At 43.2% G+C, this 15,735-nt stretch overlaps 2 protein-coding genes across 5 annotated transcripts in view; one reads left to right on the top strand and one right to left on the bottom strand.

The window, feature by feature from the left end:
• DEAF1 (DEAF1 transcription factor) overlaps positions 1-395 on the bottom strand; it is a 32,872-nt gene extending 32,477 nt beyond the window's left edge. For all 3 annotated transcript variants that reach the window (XM_035122226.2, XM_060276484.1, XM_035122236.2), the window contains exon 1: positions 119-395. In XM_035122226.2, coding sequence (XP_034978117.1) covers positions 119-395 — 277 coding nt within the window. The remainder of the gene's footprint in view (positions 1-118) is intronic.
• Positions 396-1,016: 621 nt separating this feature from the next.
• TMEM80 (transmembrane protein 80) lies at positions 1,017-15,173 on the top strand. Of its 2 annotated transcripts, XM_035122214.2 has the most exons (6): positions 1,017-1,103; positions 3,372-3,388; positions 8,473-8,566; positions 8,668-8,760; positions 10,033-10,256; positions 11,119-15,173. In XM_035122214.2, the coding sequence occupies exons 1-5, from the start codon at positions 1,085-1,087 to the stop codon at positions 10,236-10,238; spliced, it is 429 nt and encodes a 142-aa protein (XP_034978105.1). In that variant the 5' UTR covers positions 1,017-1,084; the 3' UTR covers positions 10,239-10,256; positions 11,119-15,173. The 2 variants fall into 2 exon arrangements, with proteins under 2 accessions (XP_034978105.1, XP_034978096.1); XM_035122205.2 differs by having other exon boundaries at positions 10,033-15,173.
• Positions 15,174-15,735: the final 562 nt, after the last annotated feature.

The raw sequence follows: 15,735 nt of genomic DNA, 5'->3' as shown, positions 1-15,735 counted from the left end.
AGGCGGAGGTCCATTAACACTCCTTGAAGCGCACGAGCGCGAACCAGCCAAGCGTCAGGGACGAAGCTGAACGGACTGGCTGGCTGGGCGTCTCTGCGCATGCGCCGGGTGCGCTGACCTGCGAAGGCAGCCGCGGTGGCGTCGTCGCTGCTCGGCAGGGACTCGGCTCCCATCTCGATGTGTTCGGCATCCGCCGCCATTACGGTCACGGCCGTCACCTCCTCTTCCTCTGGTGGCTCCGCCCCCGAGCCACTCGCCTCCACACGCTGCTGGTGCTCCGACCCGTCGGCGGCTGCGGCAGCTGCTGCCGCCGCAGCAGCAACTGCAGCGGCAGCAGCTACCGCTGCCGCCTCAGCCAAGCCCAGTTGCTTCGCGGCCGAGTCCGAATCCTCCATCCGAAGAGGCCTTTAGCCGGGGGTGTTGGAGGGGGCGCGGGGGGTGACCGAAGCGAAGTGAGCCGAGGCCGTCCGATTGTGATTTCGGCTCCGATCTCACCCGAGCGCCTCTTTGACGGCTCCCGAGTGACGAAACGAACTGCCCAAGGCCCTCTCCGATCTTGCCCGAGTACTCTCCCGAGTGCTGCCGATGGCAACCCTGGCCGAGGCCTCCGGAGCCCCGCTTCGGTCTCACCCGAAAAATCCCGAATAGTTCCCGATCTAAGCCGACCTCTTCCGATCAGCCTAATTCCCAATTGAAGAGATCTAGAACGAGGCCGAAAGCTTGCGAAGGCGCCCGAACTGGTCCAGGTTCGTCTCGGCTTCTCAAAAGCGGCGAACGACGGCGATTGCCGAAGAGACCCGAGTCTTTCCGGCTATAACCGAATCGAAGGGCGTAAGCGGGAAGCGAGCGGGAACAGGGATTTCTGAATCCCGCCCCTCACAATCCCAAGCGACCGGAGCTGTCCGATTCAGCCCGAACGCCTGAGCTCCGAAATCTGTTGTGCAATCCCGCCCGCGCGAAAAGCAACGAACGACAGTATGCGGAGGTTCACGAGGCCCCGAGTGAGGCTGCGCAAGGACTATCGGGATATTGGAGGAACTGAGGCGGGGCGGAGAGCGAGCGGGAGGCGGGGGGGAGAGAAAAAATGGCGGCCGTCAGGCGAGGTGAGCTCAGTGCCGCTAAGGCGCCGCTGTTAATTCCAGGGCGAGTGAGGGGAGGCAGGCCCGGTTCCCCTAACCATGCGCGCGGCTCCAGAGCCTGGTGACGAGGCCGCCGGTTGCTTACTGGGCTGCGTTGCCCTTGTCTGGTATTGGGTTTCCATGGCAACAGAGAAGCAAAAATGCGCGTTCTTGCTCGCAGTGGCGTTTTATTCATCAGTAAACTAGGCTCAGATTGCAACCCAGCATTTCTTTCTTAAGTACATCCACGCAGGAATTTTTCTGCATTTTGTAAGTGTTAGTGATTAGGGCTTAGCCGTGTCTAGTTCTCATTGAGGCGGCAAGTCTCTTAAGCAGAGCTCTATCGCCTCTGACAGGGGCGGAGTGTTAGCGTGATTGAATGCTTCTCCATCGGCACCCTCCAACATATAATTATTTTACATAGGAAACTAGATATCAGGGTGAATTGGTTGTGTTTCAGCTTAGCCTTTCCCCTGACATTTCTTTTCTACATGGAGGGGATTTTCGGTATCGAGAAGTAATTCATTTAATTGCAAACGCCTCCTCCTACAGCCAGAATTAAATCAGTATAGTCCAGGGGTAGTGAGCCTTGGGACATACCTGCGACCTTGATCCAAATGTGGGTGACTTTGAGCCCACTGCTGTCTGTCATAATAACCTAGGTTATTGTAGGGATAAACGGGGTGGGCTAGAGGATATGTACCCTGAGCACGGGGGAGAAAAAGTGGGATGAATATGTACCCCACAAAATGAGAGGTATTTGTGGAAATGCCTCTCTACTTACTCTACTTACATTTCTCACTTCAGAGCAGTCAAGAGTGACCACACATTAATGGTTGTGGGTCAAATCCAGCAAAGCCATTGCATGAGCAGAACAACTTTGATTTGTGCAACAGAACTTCTCCCTCTCCTACAACTGAACACTCCCCCATATCTGCTCTGGAGGGCCAGTGGGAGGGAATCCTGAGCAAATCTGGGAATGGTGTGGATGTAGGGGGTGCTCTGCTGCATGTGTGGAAGTTTCTCTTACAACGTTACTTTGTTGGTTACAACCCTTATTACTCTTAGCCCTTTATTTTTGCAGTTTAATATGGCTGCTTCACTATATTATTAGGTGCTTGGGGGGGTTCACAAAAAATAATTCAGCCAATAACACCACATGCATTGTGATTCTTATTGGGAGTGTTTCTGTGACCATGTACTTTAAATACATGGGCTCTCTCTGTGTGTGTAATAGTTATGGGTTGGAGGGGTGCAGATGGCATTACTAATGTAATGAATAATATAAACTCTCATGTAGGACAGTTCACATAGATATGTATTATTATTCATCAGACTGTAGATGTTGGATTAGATGGAGAGGGTATCCATACCTATCAGTTGCTTAAACATAGTGTACCAGACGCTGTCTTACATTAAATATAATTTCAGGCTACACCTCCATCTCACAGTCATGCCCACATCTTATGAATTGTTTGCACTATAAAGTCTAACTTCAACTACATCTAAAGGTTTATTTTGTTTCAACCTGATTTAAAGACTGACTTAGGCCCCTATTGAAATAATTCACAGACTTAGAAACAATAGCATGCTTAATTCACTAGAGGGGGATAGAGAACTTCTTTGTGTAACTAGGTTATACATCAAGCATTTTATGTATGAGCAGAACAACTTTGATTTGTGCAACAGAACTTCTCCCTCTCCTACAACTGAACACTCCCCCATATCTGCTCTGGAGGGCCGGTGGGAGGGAACCCTGAGCAAATTTGGGAATGGCCTAATAATGTATGGGAGTGGTGAATGACTGAATTCTTTATGTCCTTCCTAGCTTTGTTCTTCTTGCTTTCAAACGTAACATTCTGATCAGTTTTAGGCTTTAGTCCTATAACCTTTGTGCATGTTTGTGCAGAAATAAGTTTCATTGTGTTATTTATGGCTTCAGTAGTGTGGTTAGGACTGTAGCCCTAAATTGAAAAAAAATTCCCAAGATGACTTAAGTGGTTTGTAAATTGCAGCATTATCCTTGCAGGGAGTAGGGGTGGTATGAAATAGATCTTTCAGCATTGTGTTTACAGCTCTGAAGTGAGCTGTTCATGTTCTAACTGGCTCCTGTCATAGTTTAAATTGTTTTCCCAGTAGCTCTGAAAAAAAGTCATTTCTGCTGTACAACATGTATTCAGCCATTCTTAGGTTTTTAATCTTTGGTCCAAAAATTATAGACTCTGCTAATTATTATTTTTGTCTTATGTACAGGAAGAGCAGCATCTGTTGTATCCTTTCTCATTCATTCAGATGATGAAATATTTTTTTTTCTATCTGTGATTTTCAAATGTATTATGTGATGCAGGTATTCAATAGCAAACAAATTGACATGGGGAATACTACTTGAAGACATCTAAAGGCAGCCATGTTCAGGGAAGTTTTTAATGTTTGATGTTTTATCTTATTTTTAATACTCTGTTGGGAGCTGCCCAGAGTTGTTTGGGAAACCCAGCCAGATGGGTGGGGTATAAATACATTATTATTATTATTATTATTATTATTATTACTGAAGGTGGAAAGTTTTAAAACTACTATTATGTTTCATTATACTCGGATAACTTTTAGTTTGTAAATTCGTAGTGAAATTTGAGATATGTGAAAGCAGTATACAGTGGTACCTCTGGTTGCGAACGGGATCCGTTCCGGAGGCCCATTCGCAACCTGAAAAGGCCGCACCCTGAAGCGCCACGTCTGCACAGGCCTGTGACATAATTCGGCGCTTCTGCGCATGCACAAGGAGCGATTCAGTGCTTCTGCGCATGTGCGCGCGCCGAACCTGGAAATAACCCATTCTGGGACTTCCAGGTTCAGCCCGTTCTCAGCATGAAAAGACGTATCCTGCAGTGAACGTAACATGAGGTATGACTGTATGTTGTCACTGATTATAAGTACTAGAACTTGATTAATCTATAGTCTGGGAAACTAAGAAATGAAATGATCAGAGTGGTCTCCATAAAATAGAGTTGTATCCATTGGTCTTACTCAGCTGATGATAAGGGTTATATCAACAGAATGGATCAGGAAGCAATTTTCTTTGATTTTTCCTCTCACTGCAGTCATCCCCCCCCATGTCCACCCAAATCTGCTCTGGAGGGTCCCCCAACACTCCGGACACATGGGTGATACAGTTTGTAACAAGTTCCCTAAAAAGCATTCCAGACAGTCTTCAAATATTTCTGCTGCTACAATTCCTTCATTTTCATTCTCATTCTTTCAATCTGGAGAATGTGAATACTCAGTTCTGTTTCAGTAGAACTGACATCCACTCCACAAGCTGGAATATAGGTTGTTTTTTTTACCTGTAGGTTTTTTGTAGTGCAGTCCTATGCATGCCTACTCAGAAATACCGGTAAGTCTCATTCAGGTCAGTGGGACTTAACTAAATGGGCATGACTCCTTCAGATTCATTCTTTCAAATAAATATTTGACTCTGTATGAGTGTGCAGGGTTCCTACAGGCATTGTTTCCAAGAGCAAGTACTGCACTTTCAGGAATTCATGTGTTCCAGCAAGACTGGTGTATATGCTTTTTTCTGTAAAAATAGAAAGTGGCCATCAAAACAATGCAGAGGAAGCACACTTCAGCTATTTAAATATTGCTCTGTTTTGGAAGATTGACTCCTTATGTGCTGCTGTTGGATTTATAGAACTGAAGAAAACTGACAGAAATCAGCAATTGTTTGTGTTTGTGCACTTCAGATGTCCTTCAGGAATTTATAAGATACCGTAAGTAAAGGAAGAAGATGTAAAAATCAGTCATGGTTAAGTGGGCGAAGGATTTCGGTTACAATATACAAATGGAGGAATGGGAAAATTTATGGAGTAGGGATTTGAAATTCACGGCTTGCTTCACTATAAAAGAAAACTTTATGAAGATGCTATACAGGTCACATACCCCCAGCAAACTCCAAAATGTACAGACCCAACTCGGTTTTATGCTGGAGGTGTAGAGAGTTAGAGGGAACGATGTACCACATAGGGTGAGATTGCAAAAAAATAAAGAGCTTTTGGAATGTACATATAATGAATTTTTAAAACTGTTCAAAATAACGTTTAATAAAAAACTAAAAACCTTCCTCTTAGGCATAATGGCATCAGACATCCCAAGAGAAAAAAGAAGGATCTTTTTACATGTAACAACGGCAGCAAGGATACTGATTGCCAAGGGGTGGAAAGGAGATAAAATTCCATCATAAGAGGAGTGGCAAGTAAAACTGTATAAATATATAGAACTAGCATATACGATGGAAAAGATCATAGATCGATCGACGCCAAAAGTTTAAAAGGGAATGGGAGATTTACAGACAATATTTAAAAGAACAGTGTCAGCATATAAAAACTTTAGAATGCTTTGAATAACTCGGAATTGAATAAGGTATAAAGAACACAAACAAGATTTAATAAAGTTTAAGCTTATTGAATAAATAGAGGCAAGTAATTAAGGAAACAAAGAACCCATATCAAGGAAGTCTGAAGTTGAAGGCTGGAATATTTTTGTGCATTCGCGATATATTGTTCTATTTCTTTTTGTTTGTAAGAGATGTATTGTGTTTCTTTTGTTCTGTTTTCTTTTTCATTTCTTTTTCTTTTTTCTTTTCTAAACTTTCTTTGTGTGTATGTGTTGATTCTAAACCAATAAAGATTGAATTTTTTAAAAAAGGAATTTATAAGATAACCATGATGTTTTCAACTTATTCCATTTTATACTGGGTTATTCCCTACCTCTTTGTGTGCAATCAGCTGAGATTTTCTTAGCATGATAGCGTGAGTTGCATTTCCCACTTAAAACCTTGCTTATAGATTGTCCATGAACCTTGTCTCAGCATGGTTTATACATTTGGATGGAGAAATGGAACCCCAAATGCAAATGTGGTTCTCATTGCCATGAATGGAATGGCAAAACCCTCCACATGTGAATCATTTACGGTACTCTCCATTACCAGTCCCCTCTGCTCAGCTCACACTTTGGGTTAAGCAAAATACCACAGAAATCTTTGGAAGATACAACACAAACTCTTACGTCAAGAGTTCCTAAACCAGTCTGTGAACCACCACAAGCTTCATTCAGGTGCTCCACGGCATGTCTGTGGATTTTGCAGTTGGAGATGGTGCATCCATCAGATTGAATATGCCTATTGATTTTTAATTGTATTTTGTTGTTTATTATATTTCTTATATTGTTTTTCATTGTATTACAATTTGAATTCTATTTATTTACAATTGCTAGAAGAAGCAGAAAAATCATTAAACCATTATCATTTCTTCCTAGGAGGTATTGCAGAAACCTTAGTTTATCCTGACCTAGATTGCTATTGAGTTCTGTGGCATATTTCAGTCTATAAAGTGCAATGCAATTTTTTCCCCCTCACATCCAACTCCTTGAGAAAGGTTAGAATGTGGCAGAACAATTGTGTTGAAGGCCACCTGGTGAGCTTAGTGATTCAGTAGGGAGCTTCCAAATCCAGTCCTAATGTGCTTCAGGGTTACAGATCGGATGAGCCAGCTGTCATGAGCACTGCCATCTCAAGTTTTTCTGATCTCGATCAGTAGACATTTTTTCTGGGTATAAATCCACCGAAATTAACAAACCTAACTTTTAGTCATGTTCATTCATTTCAGTGAGTCCACTCTGATTAAACCTTAGCTAAATACCAGTCAATAAAATTCAAGTAGGTGGTTCTTCTTACAACTATAATGGTGCTTATAATATTTAGTGTGTTAGAATCTTAAGTTGTAGGATGGAATTAGAATAGGAATTTGATTGAGCCAGGATTGAAAAGTCCTGGGTATTTCCAGTTCATGGCCAGTAATTTTATTTGAGGACTTTGAGGGCTGAAATACCACTGTACAGTCATACCTCGGGTTATAGCTTCAGGTTGCACGTTTTCGGGTTGCGCACCGCACCGAACCTGGAAGTACAGTACCAGAAAGGGTTTGTTCCGGGTTTCGGCGCTTGCACATGCTCAGAAGCACTAAATCGCATTTTGCACATGTGCAGAAGTGCCGAATTGTGACCTGCACATGCGCAAACACAGTGCTGTGGGTTGCAAACGCTGTGGGTTGCAAATGTGCCTCCCGCACGGATCGCGTCCACAACCTGAGCGTCCACTGTACATTATTTCAAGTGCAAATAACCCAACAAAGGCTGCTGTCACTTGAAAATTCATACTCCAAATCAGGCCTCGGCAACCTTCTCTTGCCGTGGGCCGGAGGATTCCCACGGGCTATTGTCCGTGGGCCGGACAGGCACAGAAGCCATTTCCGGTGGTGCTGCGGACATTTTGGAAATGGGCAGCCAGCACTGGAAATTGTTTCTGCGGAGCTGCGGACATGCACAGAAGTGATTTCTGGCGCTCCTGACATTTTGGAAATGGGCAGCGCAGCACCAGAAATTGCTTCTGCGCATGTCCACGGTTGTGCAGAAGCGATTTCCGGTGCTGGCTGCCCATTTCCAAAAAGTCCACAGTGCCAGAAATCGCTTCTATGGCTGTGCAGAAGCGATTTCTGGCGCTGCTTGGCGAGTCCCTGCGCTGCACTGCGCTGGTTTACCACAACACATGGGGGACTTGCCGAGCAGACGGCTTGGTTCATGGGTGGCCCGTGGGCTGAATAAACAGACTCCATGGGCCGGAGGTTGCCGATGCCTGCTCCACATCACAAGCCAACTGCAGGAATAGTCTTCCTCTTAATGGACTGTGAAAGTTAAATTGCCTTGGATCTTTTTCTCAGCCTTCAAAAAATCCCTGTAAAACAAAGCCTGTGGCCTTCTGTATCAACAGTTTTCACAATAATTGTTTCATGTAAGGCAGGGGTAGGCAACCTAAGACCCATTGGCCACAAGTGGCCCACGGGGCTTGTTTAATCGGCCCATGAGCCGCCCCTGAACCGAGCCACCGCTAAACTGCGCTAAATTGGTGGAGTGGACTCGCTTCCGTGGCACTGGAAATCGTGTCTGCGCAGACGCAGATGCCGAAAATCATGTCTGCGCAGACGCCGGAAATCGTGCACACTCGCGAAATCTGGCCCACGGAGGGATCTCTGCTGGAGTGAACCGGCCCAGGAGAGGTAAACCTTGCCGACCCCTGATCTAAGGCTTACATTGCCATACCTTGAGAGAGCCCATAGCTCTATAGCAGTCCACATGGTTTGTATGCAGGAGGTCCCTGGTCAACCTCTAGTTAACAGGTTCTCAACTAGCAGGGCTGAGATACCCCTCTCTATCTAAGACCTTGGAGTGCTGCTGTCTGAAGTTGGGGGGGAGGATGACATGACCTGATTGTTTTTAAACCAATTTCCTTGACAGAAACTGCCAGCTGTCATCTGTTCCCTTACAGATTCTTTTCTGTTTAAATGTAGTTTATTATATATTTTATTTTTTAGCAACCCTGATGATGATTATTTATAAAAGTAAGTTAATTCAAATACACACAGCTAAAATATATTTCTGCTGTATTGTGGACCTCTTGTTACTTGTCTTTTTTCATCATGTGTACATTGCTCATTGGCAGGTCAGGTTTTCACGTATCCGGATGATTTCTTAGCTCTAGATCTCATATTGCTGTTCATTATGGCAGTTCTTGAAGCAATCAGGCTATACTTTGGTAAGTTGGATAGCAGCATGCACATTTGAAGCATTGTTAAATATTAATCCTTTGGTAAGGATACATGGTGAAACATGCTGATTCATGACAACTAACCAATTGTTTTACAACACATTTAAATACTTTTAATGTTAAACATTAAAATGCCTGACTGACCTACATGGGTAAAAGTGCAAATGAGACTTTGCTGAATGCTAGCTAAATAAGGGATATATTGTCAAGTTCACACTCCAGTCAAATCCATGTTTGCCTAGATGTAAGTTCTAAAGTAAGTGTCTATCAGTTGCATCCTAAAAGAAGGCAATTTTACTAAACCATAAAAATCAGGAGCAGAGGCTGTGCTCAGGGGCATAGGAAGGGTGCGGTGGGGGTGGACCACCCCGGGTGCCCTCACTGAGGGGGGTGACTTTCGGCCCACCTGCGACTCCCAAGCTTACCATGAGCTGTCGGGGTAAGGGGGAGAGCTGCGCCGCTTTGCCGGAAGCATTCTCCCCTTCCCCCTTCGTTTTGACAGCTTGGGGAGGTTTCGGAGTCGTGGGTGGGTGGTGCGCCGAATGTCCACCATGGGCAGCTTGCTCCACCCCCACGAGCGGCTTGCTCCGCCCCTGGCTGTGTGTGCTGGGCAACCGAGTAGCTATCCCATGCCTGGCAGGGCACCCTCCGCACCACGCATCCCTTGGGAGTGCGCCTGCCCTGGGCAGCGCAGGCATATGCTCCGCCGCTGGCTGTGCTGTGCCATCACTGTCCTAGCAGTGGCCACTTACTAAGACAGGGCAGAGAGATTGGGTCTATCAGTTTAGTGGCAGAAGCACCAAATTGGCTTTCACCAGTGTGCCCGCATAGCCCTGCCCATGTCCCCACTCTGCCTTTCTTGGTAAATAGATGGAATGCTGCTGATGGGTGGGATGCAGCAACAGCCCTACTGCACTAGGTGCCCATGGTAAAAGGAGAGTATTGCTGGGTTCTGTGGATCATGGTGGTTGAAAGGGGGAAGATAAAATGAAAGGGAAGGCTCTGCTTCTAAGCTATGTCATGGCTATATCAGCACAAAAGCACTGTAAAAAGGAATAGCACTGGTATTTCTGTTATAAACTCCAGTATACGCTGTGTTAGCCTCTGAAGGCTCTCCTGGCCCACGAATGATCATAGCTATCATACTAGGTGCAGCTACTAAAAGGCCATTATATTCGCTTTGAATTTGGATTTTTGTGAGCTATCAGATTCATCATTTGTCAATTGTGCTTGTGTATTATTATTTTTTAACTTCACTAGGTACCAAAGGGAATCTAACAGAAGAAGAGTATCCATTGGGTATCAGTCTTGTGATCACTGCTGGCAGCATAATCCTATCCATCTACTTTCTGGTGTGGCAAACATACGTCCTGCGAGCAGATGTCATCATTAATGTTGTACTGCTTGTCACATGTGGACTTGAAGCAATCCTGCAAGTCATAGCCATTGCTGCATTTGTCAGCTAACTCATGTTGCTATCTGTGGTAAACCTATCTTCTGTATTTTCTTCAAAAAGAAGCAATATAGATTTTTAATTGATCCTTGTAAAAGTACATGGGCTTGATGTTCTCGAGTATAAACACTGCCATAACGGTTCATACTACATTGCAAAGTTCCATGAGGCCATCATGAACTAACATGTAACACATTCTGCAGGGTTATTCTTAGCATAGCTTATTTAGTGGTGGTCTCTGTTTGCATAGAAGTTTGGAGTTAAATGTTGATGCTCAAATCAAGGCTGATCCACATTTTTTTGTGGCAGTCAAGCTTGCCGTTTGTCCTTTGCCTGCCTTTGGTGAGCACCACATTGTTTCAAGGAAAATATGCTTCTACAAATGTAGAAATTCATGCCTTGGACAGATCCCAGGAATTACCCACAGTTTGCCAGTGTGTGTATACCATATGATTAGAGGCATTGACCTCTTGTTCCTTGGAAGATACACAGTAAATAGGTAGCAATAAAGTGCTTCATAAAGATTGAATCATCTCTCAAAATAAATATTAGCCAGACCCTTGTGATTAATTTTTGCAGCTCTTTGAGGTGATTACTCATTTCAGTGGTCTTAACTGTAGAATCAGTGAAACTAAATCACATGTTATTGTACTGTATCAGACCGTGCATAAGCATTTATAGTGAAAATTTCAAAAGAATGTAGTTACTTGGAAAAAGTTACTTGGAAACTGGTATCTTAGCTGTACATTATCATAAGCCTAATTCCCAGTTAAAGTCAGAATTACAGGTTTCTAAGAATAGTTTTCAAAATATTTTAAAGATATATTTTATTAATGAAAGAGTAATATCCAGTGTTGCATGAGCAGATCCCCACCTTCTCCTTTCTCTTGCAGCCCTCATCCCCACCTAGCTGCTCTGGAGGGTCACCGTAACCTTCCAGGGCAGGTTTGGGTATGTGCAGGAGGAGACATCCTTATTTCACAAATGGTGCCTGTTTTTCTACAAGAAAGCCTTAAGTACAGTGGCCCCTCAACTTACGAATTACTCGACACCTGAAGTTTTCGACTTATGAATGGGACAAATGGCCACGCGCTTATGAATTTTTCTACATCTGAACAGAAACCGTTGGCGGTTTTAAATGCAGTTTCCTCGACTTACGAATTTTTTAATGCGGTTTCTTCGACTTACGAATTTTTCCGAATTATTTTTTCCCTATGGGAATCATACCTGCCAAGTCCGGGTCGTAAATATCCGGGATCGGCAGCGCGCGCATGACCGGAAGTTGCGTGACGCAACTTCCGGTGGCGCTTCGCCCTTCTATGGGCACCAGAAAGTGGCGGCGACTTCCGGCGCCAGCGCCGCCATTTTCTGATGCCCATAGAAGGGCAAAGCGCCACTGGAAGTCACGTGACGCAACTTCCGGTCTTGTGCGGAAGTGACTTCCGGCGCCGGCGCCGCCATTTTCTGGTGCCCATAGAAGGGCAAGCGGCACCAGAAAAATGGCCGGGTAATTAGGGTTGCTAACAATTGCATTCTCCTCCACTCATAGCTGCCAAGTATCCCGATTTAAGGGACAATACCGGGATTTTTCACTAAACGGGAGACCGCCGGGAAACGGTAAGAAAAAAGGGGTTTTCCCGGCGGATACGGGATACTTGGCAGCTATGATGGGAATCCTCTTTTCGACTTACGAAATTTTCAACGTACAAATGTGCATTCGGAACAGATTAAGTTCGTAAGTTCAGGGACCACTGTAGTGTGTTAAAGATTATCATATTTTTTAATTTGTATATATGTACAGTATATATTTCTATTTTTCTATCGCTACGAATAAACAAACTGCAAGTCATTCACATTTAACTGATACTAATTGAGCTGGTGGGTATGCCTAATGTGGTTCACTGGTTCAGTTAAGTTTCTCTCAGTGGGAAGTGTAGAAACACTCCTTACACACAGTATGAAGTATGATGTGAACCAGTTTTGTATTCTCATTTCGTATTTTTCTGTTGTGAACCACCCTGGGTGGTATACAGTTAATAATAATAATAATAATAACAAACAGTGTAAAAATCTTGGAGAGAAGAGGGTAACTGGTGGGCAGATACACTGAATCTAAAATAACATATATCATGTTTCAGGTTCACTCCTGAAGCTTTGATTTTTATTATTTAATAAAATTTATATACTGTTTGATGGTTAAAAACAAACAAAAACCCAGGACCTTAGAGCAGTTTACAAAAACCTTCTAGTCCCTGGAGTTCTTTCAAATATGTTTGCAGATTGCTGGATAAGAAAATTGGCACTTTGGCAGGGTTGTCTGTCCAGAAAGTAAATAAAAAAATTCCTTCAGTATTTTCTTTTATTATTATTTTGTTTCGACTCAGACCAACACGGCTACCTACCTGTAACTGTCCAGAAAGTAGTAAGATTTGAGGTAACAAACATGTTGATGTCAGGATTTTGTAAGCATTATTATTGAGCACATCTTGCATACTGCACCACATACAAAGAGTTCTTTTGAATTACCTTTTATATTCCAGCGCAGCAGAACAGGATTATCTAGTTTATCAGAATGAATTCTGTTTCTCAGCCAAAAGCCTGTAAATGGTGGTGATGGTTGACTCCTTCCAACTTTCTATGTACTGAGAATTGGGTGGGTGGGAATGTGTGGGAAGTCAAAGTTGACATGGTGCTCCCCCACCCTAGAGTTACCACTCATAGTTTGTGGTTAATAAACTGATGCATAGTGATGCACATTTATTTGCATATCTTTGGTGATCCCCTTCACACCTACTTTGTACAAACTATCTCATGCAAAAGGGAGATCTTTAGCATTAGTTATTCACAACCTTATCATAGCTGCCAAGTTTTCCCTTTTCTCGTGAGGAAGCCTATTCAGCATAATGGAATTTCCCTTCAAAAAAAGGGATAACTTGGCAGCTATGAACCTTATCCTACAGCATAGCATGTTTACTTGAAAATATTTACTATTAAGTTAAATTGGCCTTTCACATGAATGTCATAGGATTGCAATCTTACAACATCCCATGACCAGTCCACCCAGGACACAAAATAATGTTTCAGCTTTGCATTTTCCTTCTCAGTGGTGAAATAACATTGGCAATAGCTCACTGGTCACCATATTCTAAATGCAATAAAAAAAACCCTGCACACATTGGGTTGTATCCATTTGTGTCCCTCTGTGGCACTGATAGAAGGCTTTTTTGATCCAGTGGAGGCTTCTATGAGTAGAAAAGGTGGGCCATTTTTGTGAATTCCTCCTCATTATTTCTTCCCTCTGAGAAAAGGTTGCAGCATCTGCGACTTTTTAGTTTGGAGAAAAGGAGAGTAAGAGGTGACATGATAGAAGTTTATAAAATTATCAGTGGCATGGATAAAGTGGATAGGGAAAAGTTTTTCTCCCTCACGTAATACTAAGACTTGTAGACATCCAATTAAGCTGAATGTTGGAAAATTCAGGACGTATAAAAGTGCCTAGTTAAACCATGAAGATCTCACGGGATTAAGTGATGGCTACCAATTTAGCTGACTTTAAAAGAGGATTAGACCAGGCATCCCCAAACTTCGGTCCTCCAGACGTTTTGGACTACAATTCCCATCATCCCTGACCACTGGTCCTGTTAGCTAGGGATCATGGGAGTTGTAGGCCAAAACATCTGGAGGGCCGCAGTTCAGGGATACCTGGATTAGACAAATTCATCGAGGAGATGGGTATTGATGGCCACTAGCCATGATGGCTATGCTCTGCCTCCACTGTTGGAGGCAGTAATGTTTATGAAAACCACAGGAGGGGACAGTGCTCTTGTGCTCCGTTCCTGTCTGCAGGCTTATCACAGGCATCTGGTTGGCCAATGTGAGAACATGATGCTGGACTTGGTGGCTCATTGGCCTGATCCAGCAGGCTCTTCTGTTCGTATGTTTTCTTACAGCCTGCTTGCATGTCACCTCCCATGCTGTTCCAAAGGGTCCCCCAGTCCTCTGAAGCAGATCTGAGGGAAGACAGTTGGATACAACCCATTGTCAATGGGTCTACACCCATAGTTAGGATTCATGTTTAATGTTAATCATATATACTGTACTTCAGTGGGTTAGACTGCCTTTATATGATCTGGTTCTCCCATGTGTCTACACAGCCACATGTCATGAACAAGGATGGAGGAAGCCCCTATATGTTGATGTGAGATTGCCCATAATCATTTTAACTGAGCTGTGGAGTTAACTGCTACTCCTGACCTGCTGGAAGTATTGTATTTGTTAGTGTTCATAAGACCTTTTTTTTGTGAGCATGAGCATAAATTGTTATGGTAAAGTCACAGACAACCATTGCTAAACATGCTGGGCTCTTGGGAGTATATAATTAAAAGGCCAAACCCTTCTGGAAACAGGATGAGCAAGTTTTAATGAAAAATACAATAAAAATGAAATGAGCACATTTTCCCCCAGACGTTGAGAGCATTTTTTGGGTGGTGGTTATGCGTCAAATAAAAAGCACTTGTTCTGTACACAACTTGAGGTGGCTGTCATCAGCGTGATCTAAAATTCTGATAGCACATTCATCTCCTGGGATTTAATGCCCTCAGATATTTTGAAGAGATAAGGCTACATTGTTTCAGACTCTTTCTTTGCTTGTAAGCCCAACAAAAATAAAAGGAAATGAAACACAAATAAAGTGCATTCCTTAAGAAGTCAGCATTTTTTTTGGCTTCAACACAAAACATGATTAGTGTCCTTAAGGAACGACACTGTGTTTGCTTCTTGTTATCAAGCTGTGTGTTAGCACTGCAAAGTCTTTATTTGCAGAAAATAAGAGAAGCACATCACACTTTCCTACTTGGATTTCACTTCTACATTCACAAGCTGTATGTACATCACATGCACAATGAAATATAGAAAACTTGGCACAACCATAGTTGGAATACTACACAGTCTGATTCATTATGTTACACTTTTTAGTAACAATTTAAGTGTAAAAAATTTTTTTGTATTACCCTGTAATCTGTTTCTAAAGCAAACTGGCATGTGCCTACAGTAGAATAATTTCTGCTTTCTAGATTTCTTGTTCATTGGTAGTTTTGTCTTGGCTTCTGCTGGCTATTAATTGCCATGTTTTTGTCTAATTCTGTCAAATAACTATGTTCAGTTCTAGCTGTGTGCTTTGAGTCCCACATTTTTACAGTGCCCAAAATGAATTCCCCCCCTTTTTTCTGTTTTTAGTCTAGCCACTATACAATTTTGAGAGTAACCCAAATCATGATGTACAAAAGGGCACAGAGGTGCCCCAAACGGAAGTAGCTGATAATTAGGCTAAGTGGTCCAGTAGTCCAATTCTGCATAAAGGCAACATATTTTCTTGTTCAGAAGTTGGGACAAAAATCTCACCACACAATATTGTTGTGAGTGCTGTTGTATTGTGCTGGACTCCACCGGCAAATTGCTGAGCATGGAAAATGCTCTTAATCTTATGCACGTTGCAGTTAATTTCCCAGAAC

Source organism: Zootoca vivipara, chromosome 1 (assembly GCF_963506605.1).
Source record: "Zootoca vivipara chromosome 1, rZooViv1.1, whole genome shotgun sequence".
Taxonomy (NCBI): Eukaryota; Metazoa; Chordata; class Lepidosauria; order Squamata; family Lacertidae; genus Zootoca; species Zootoca vivipara.
Note: the sequence above shows the minus strand (reverse complement) of the source record. Positions and strands in the feature narration are given on the sequence as shown.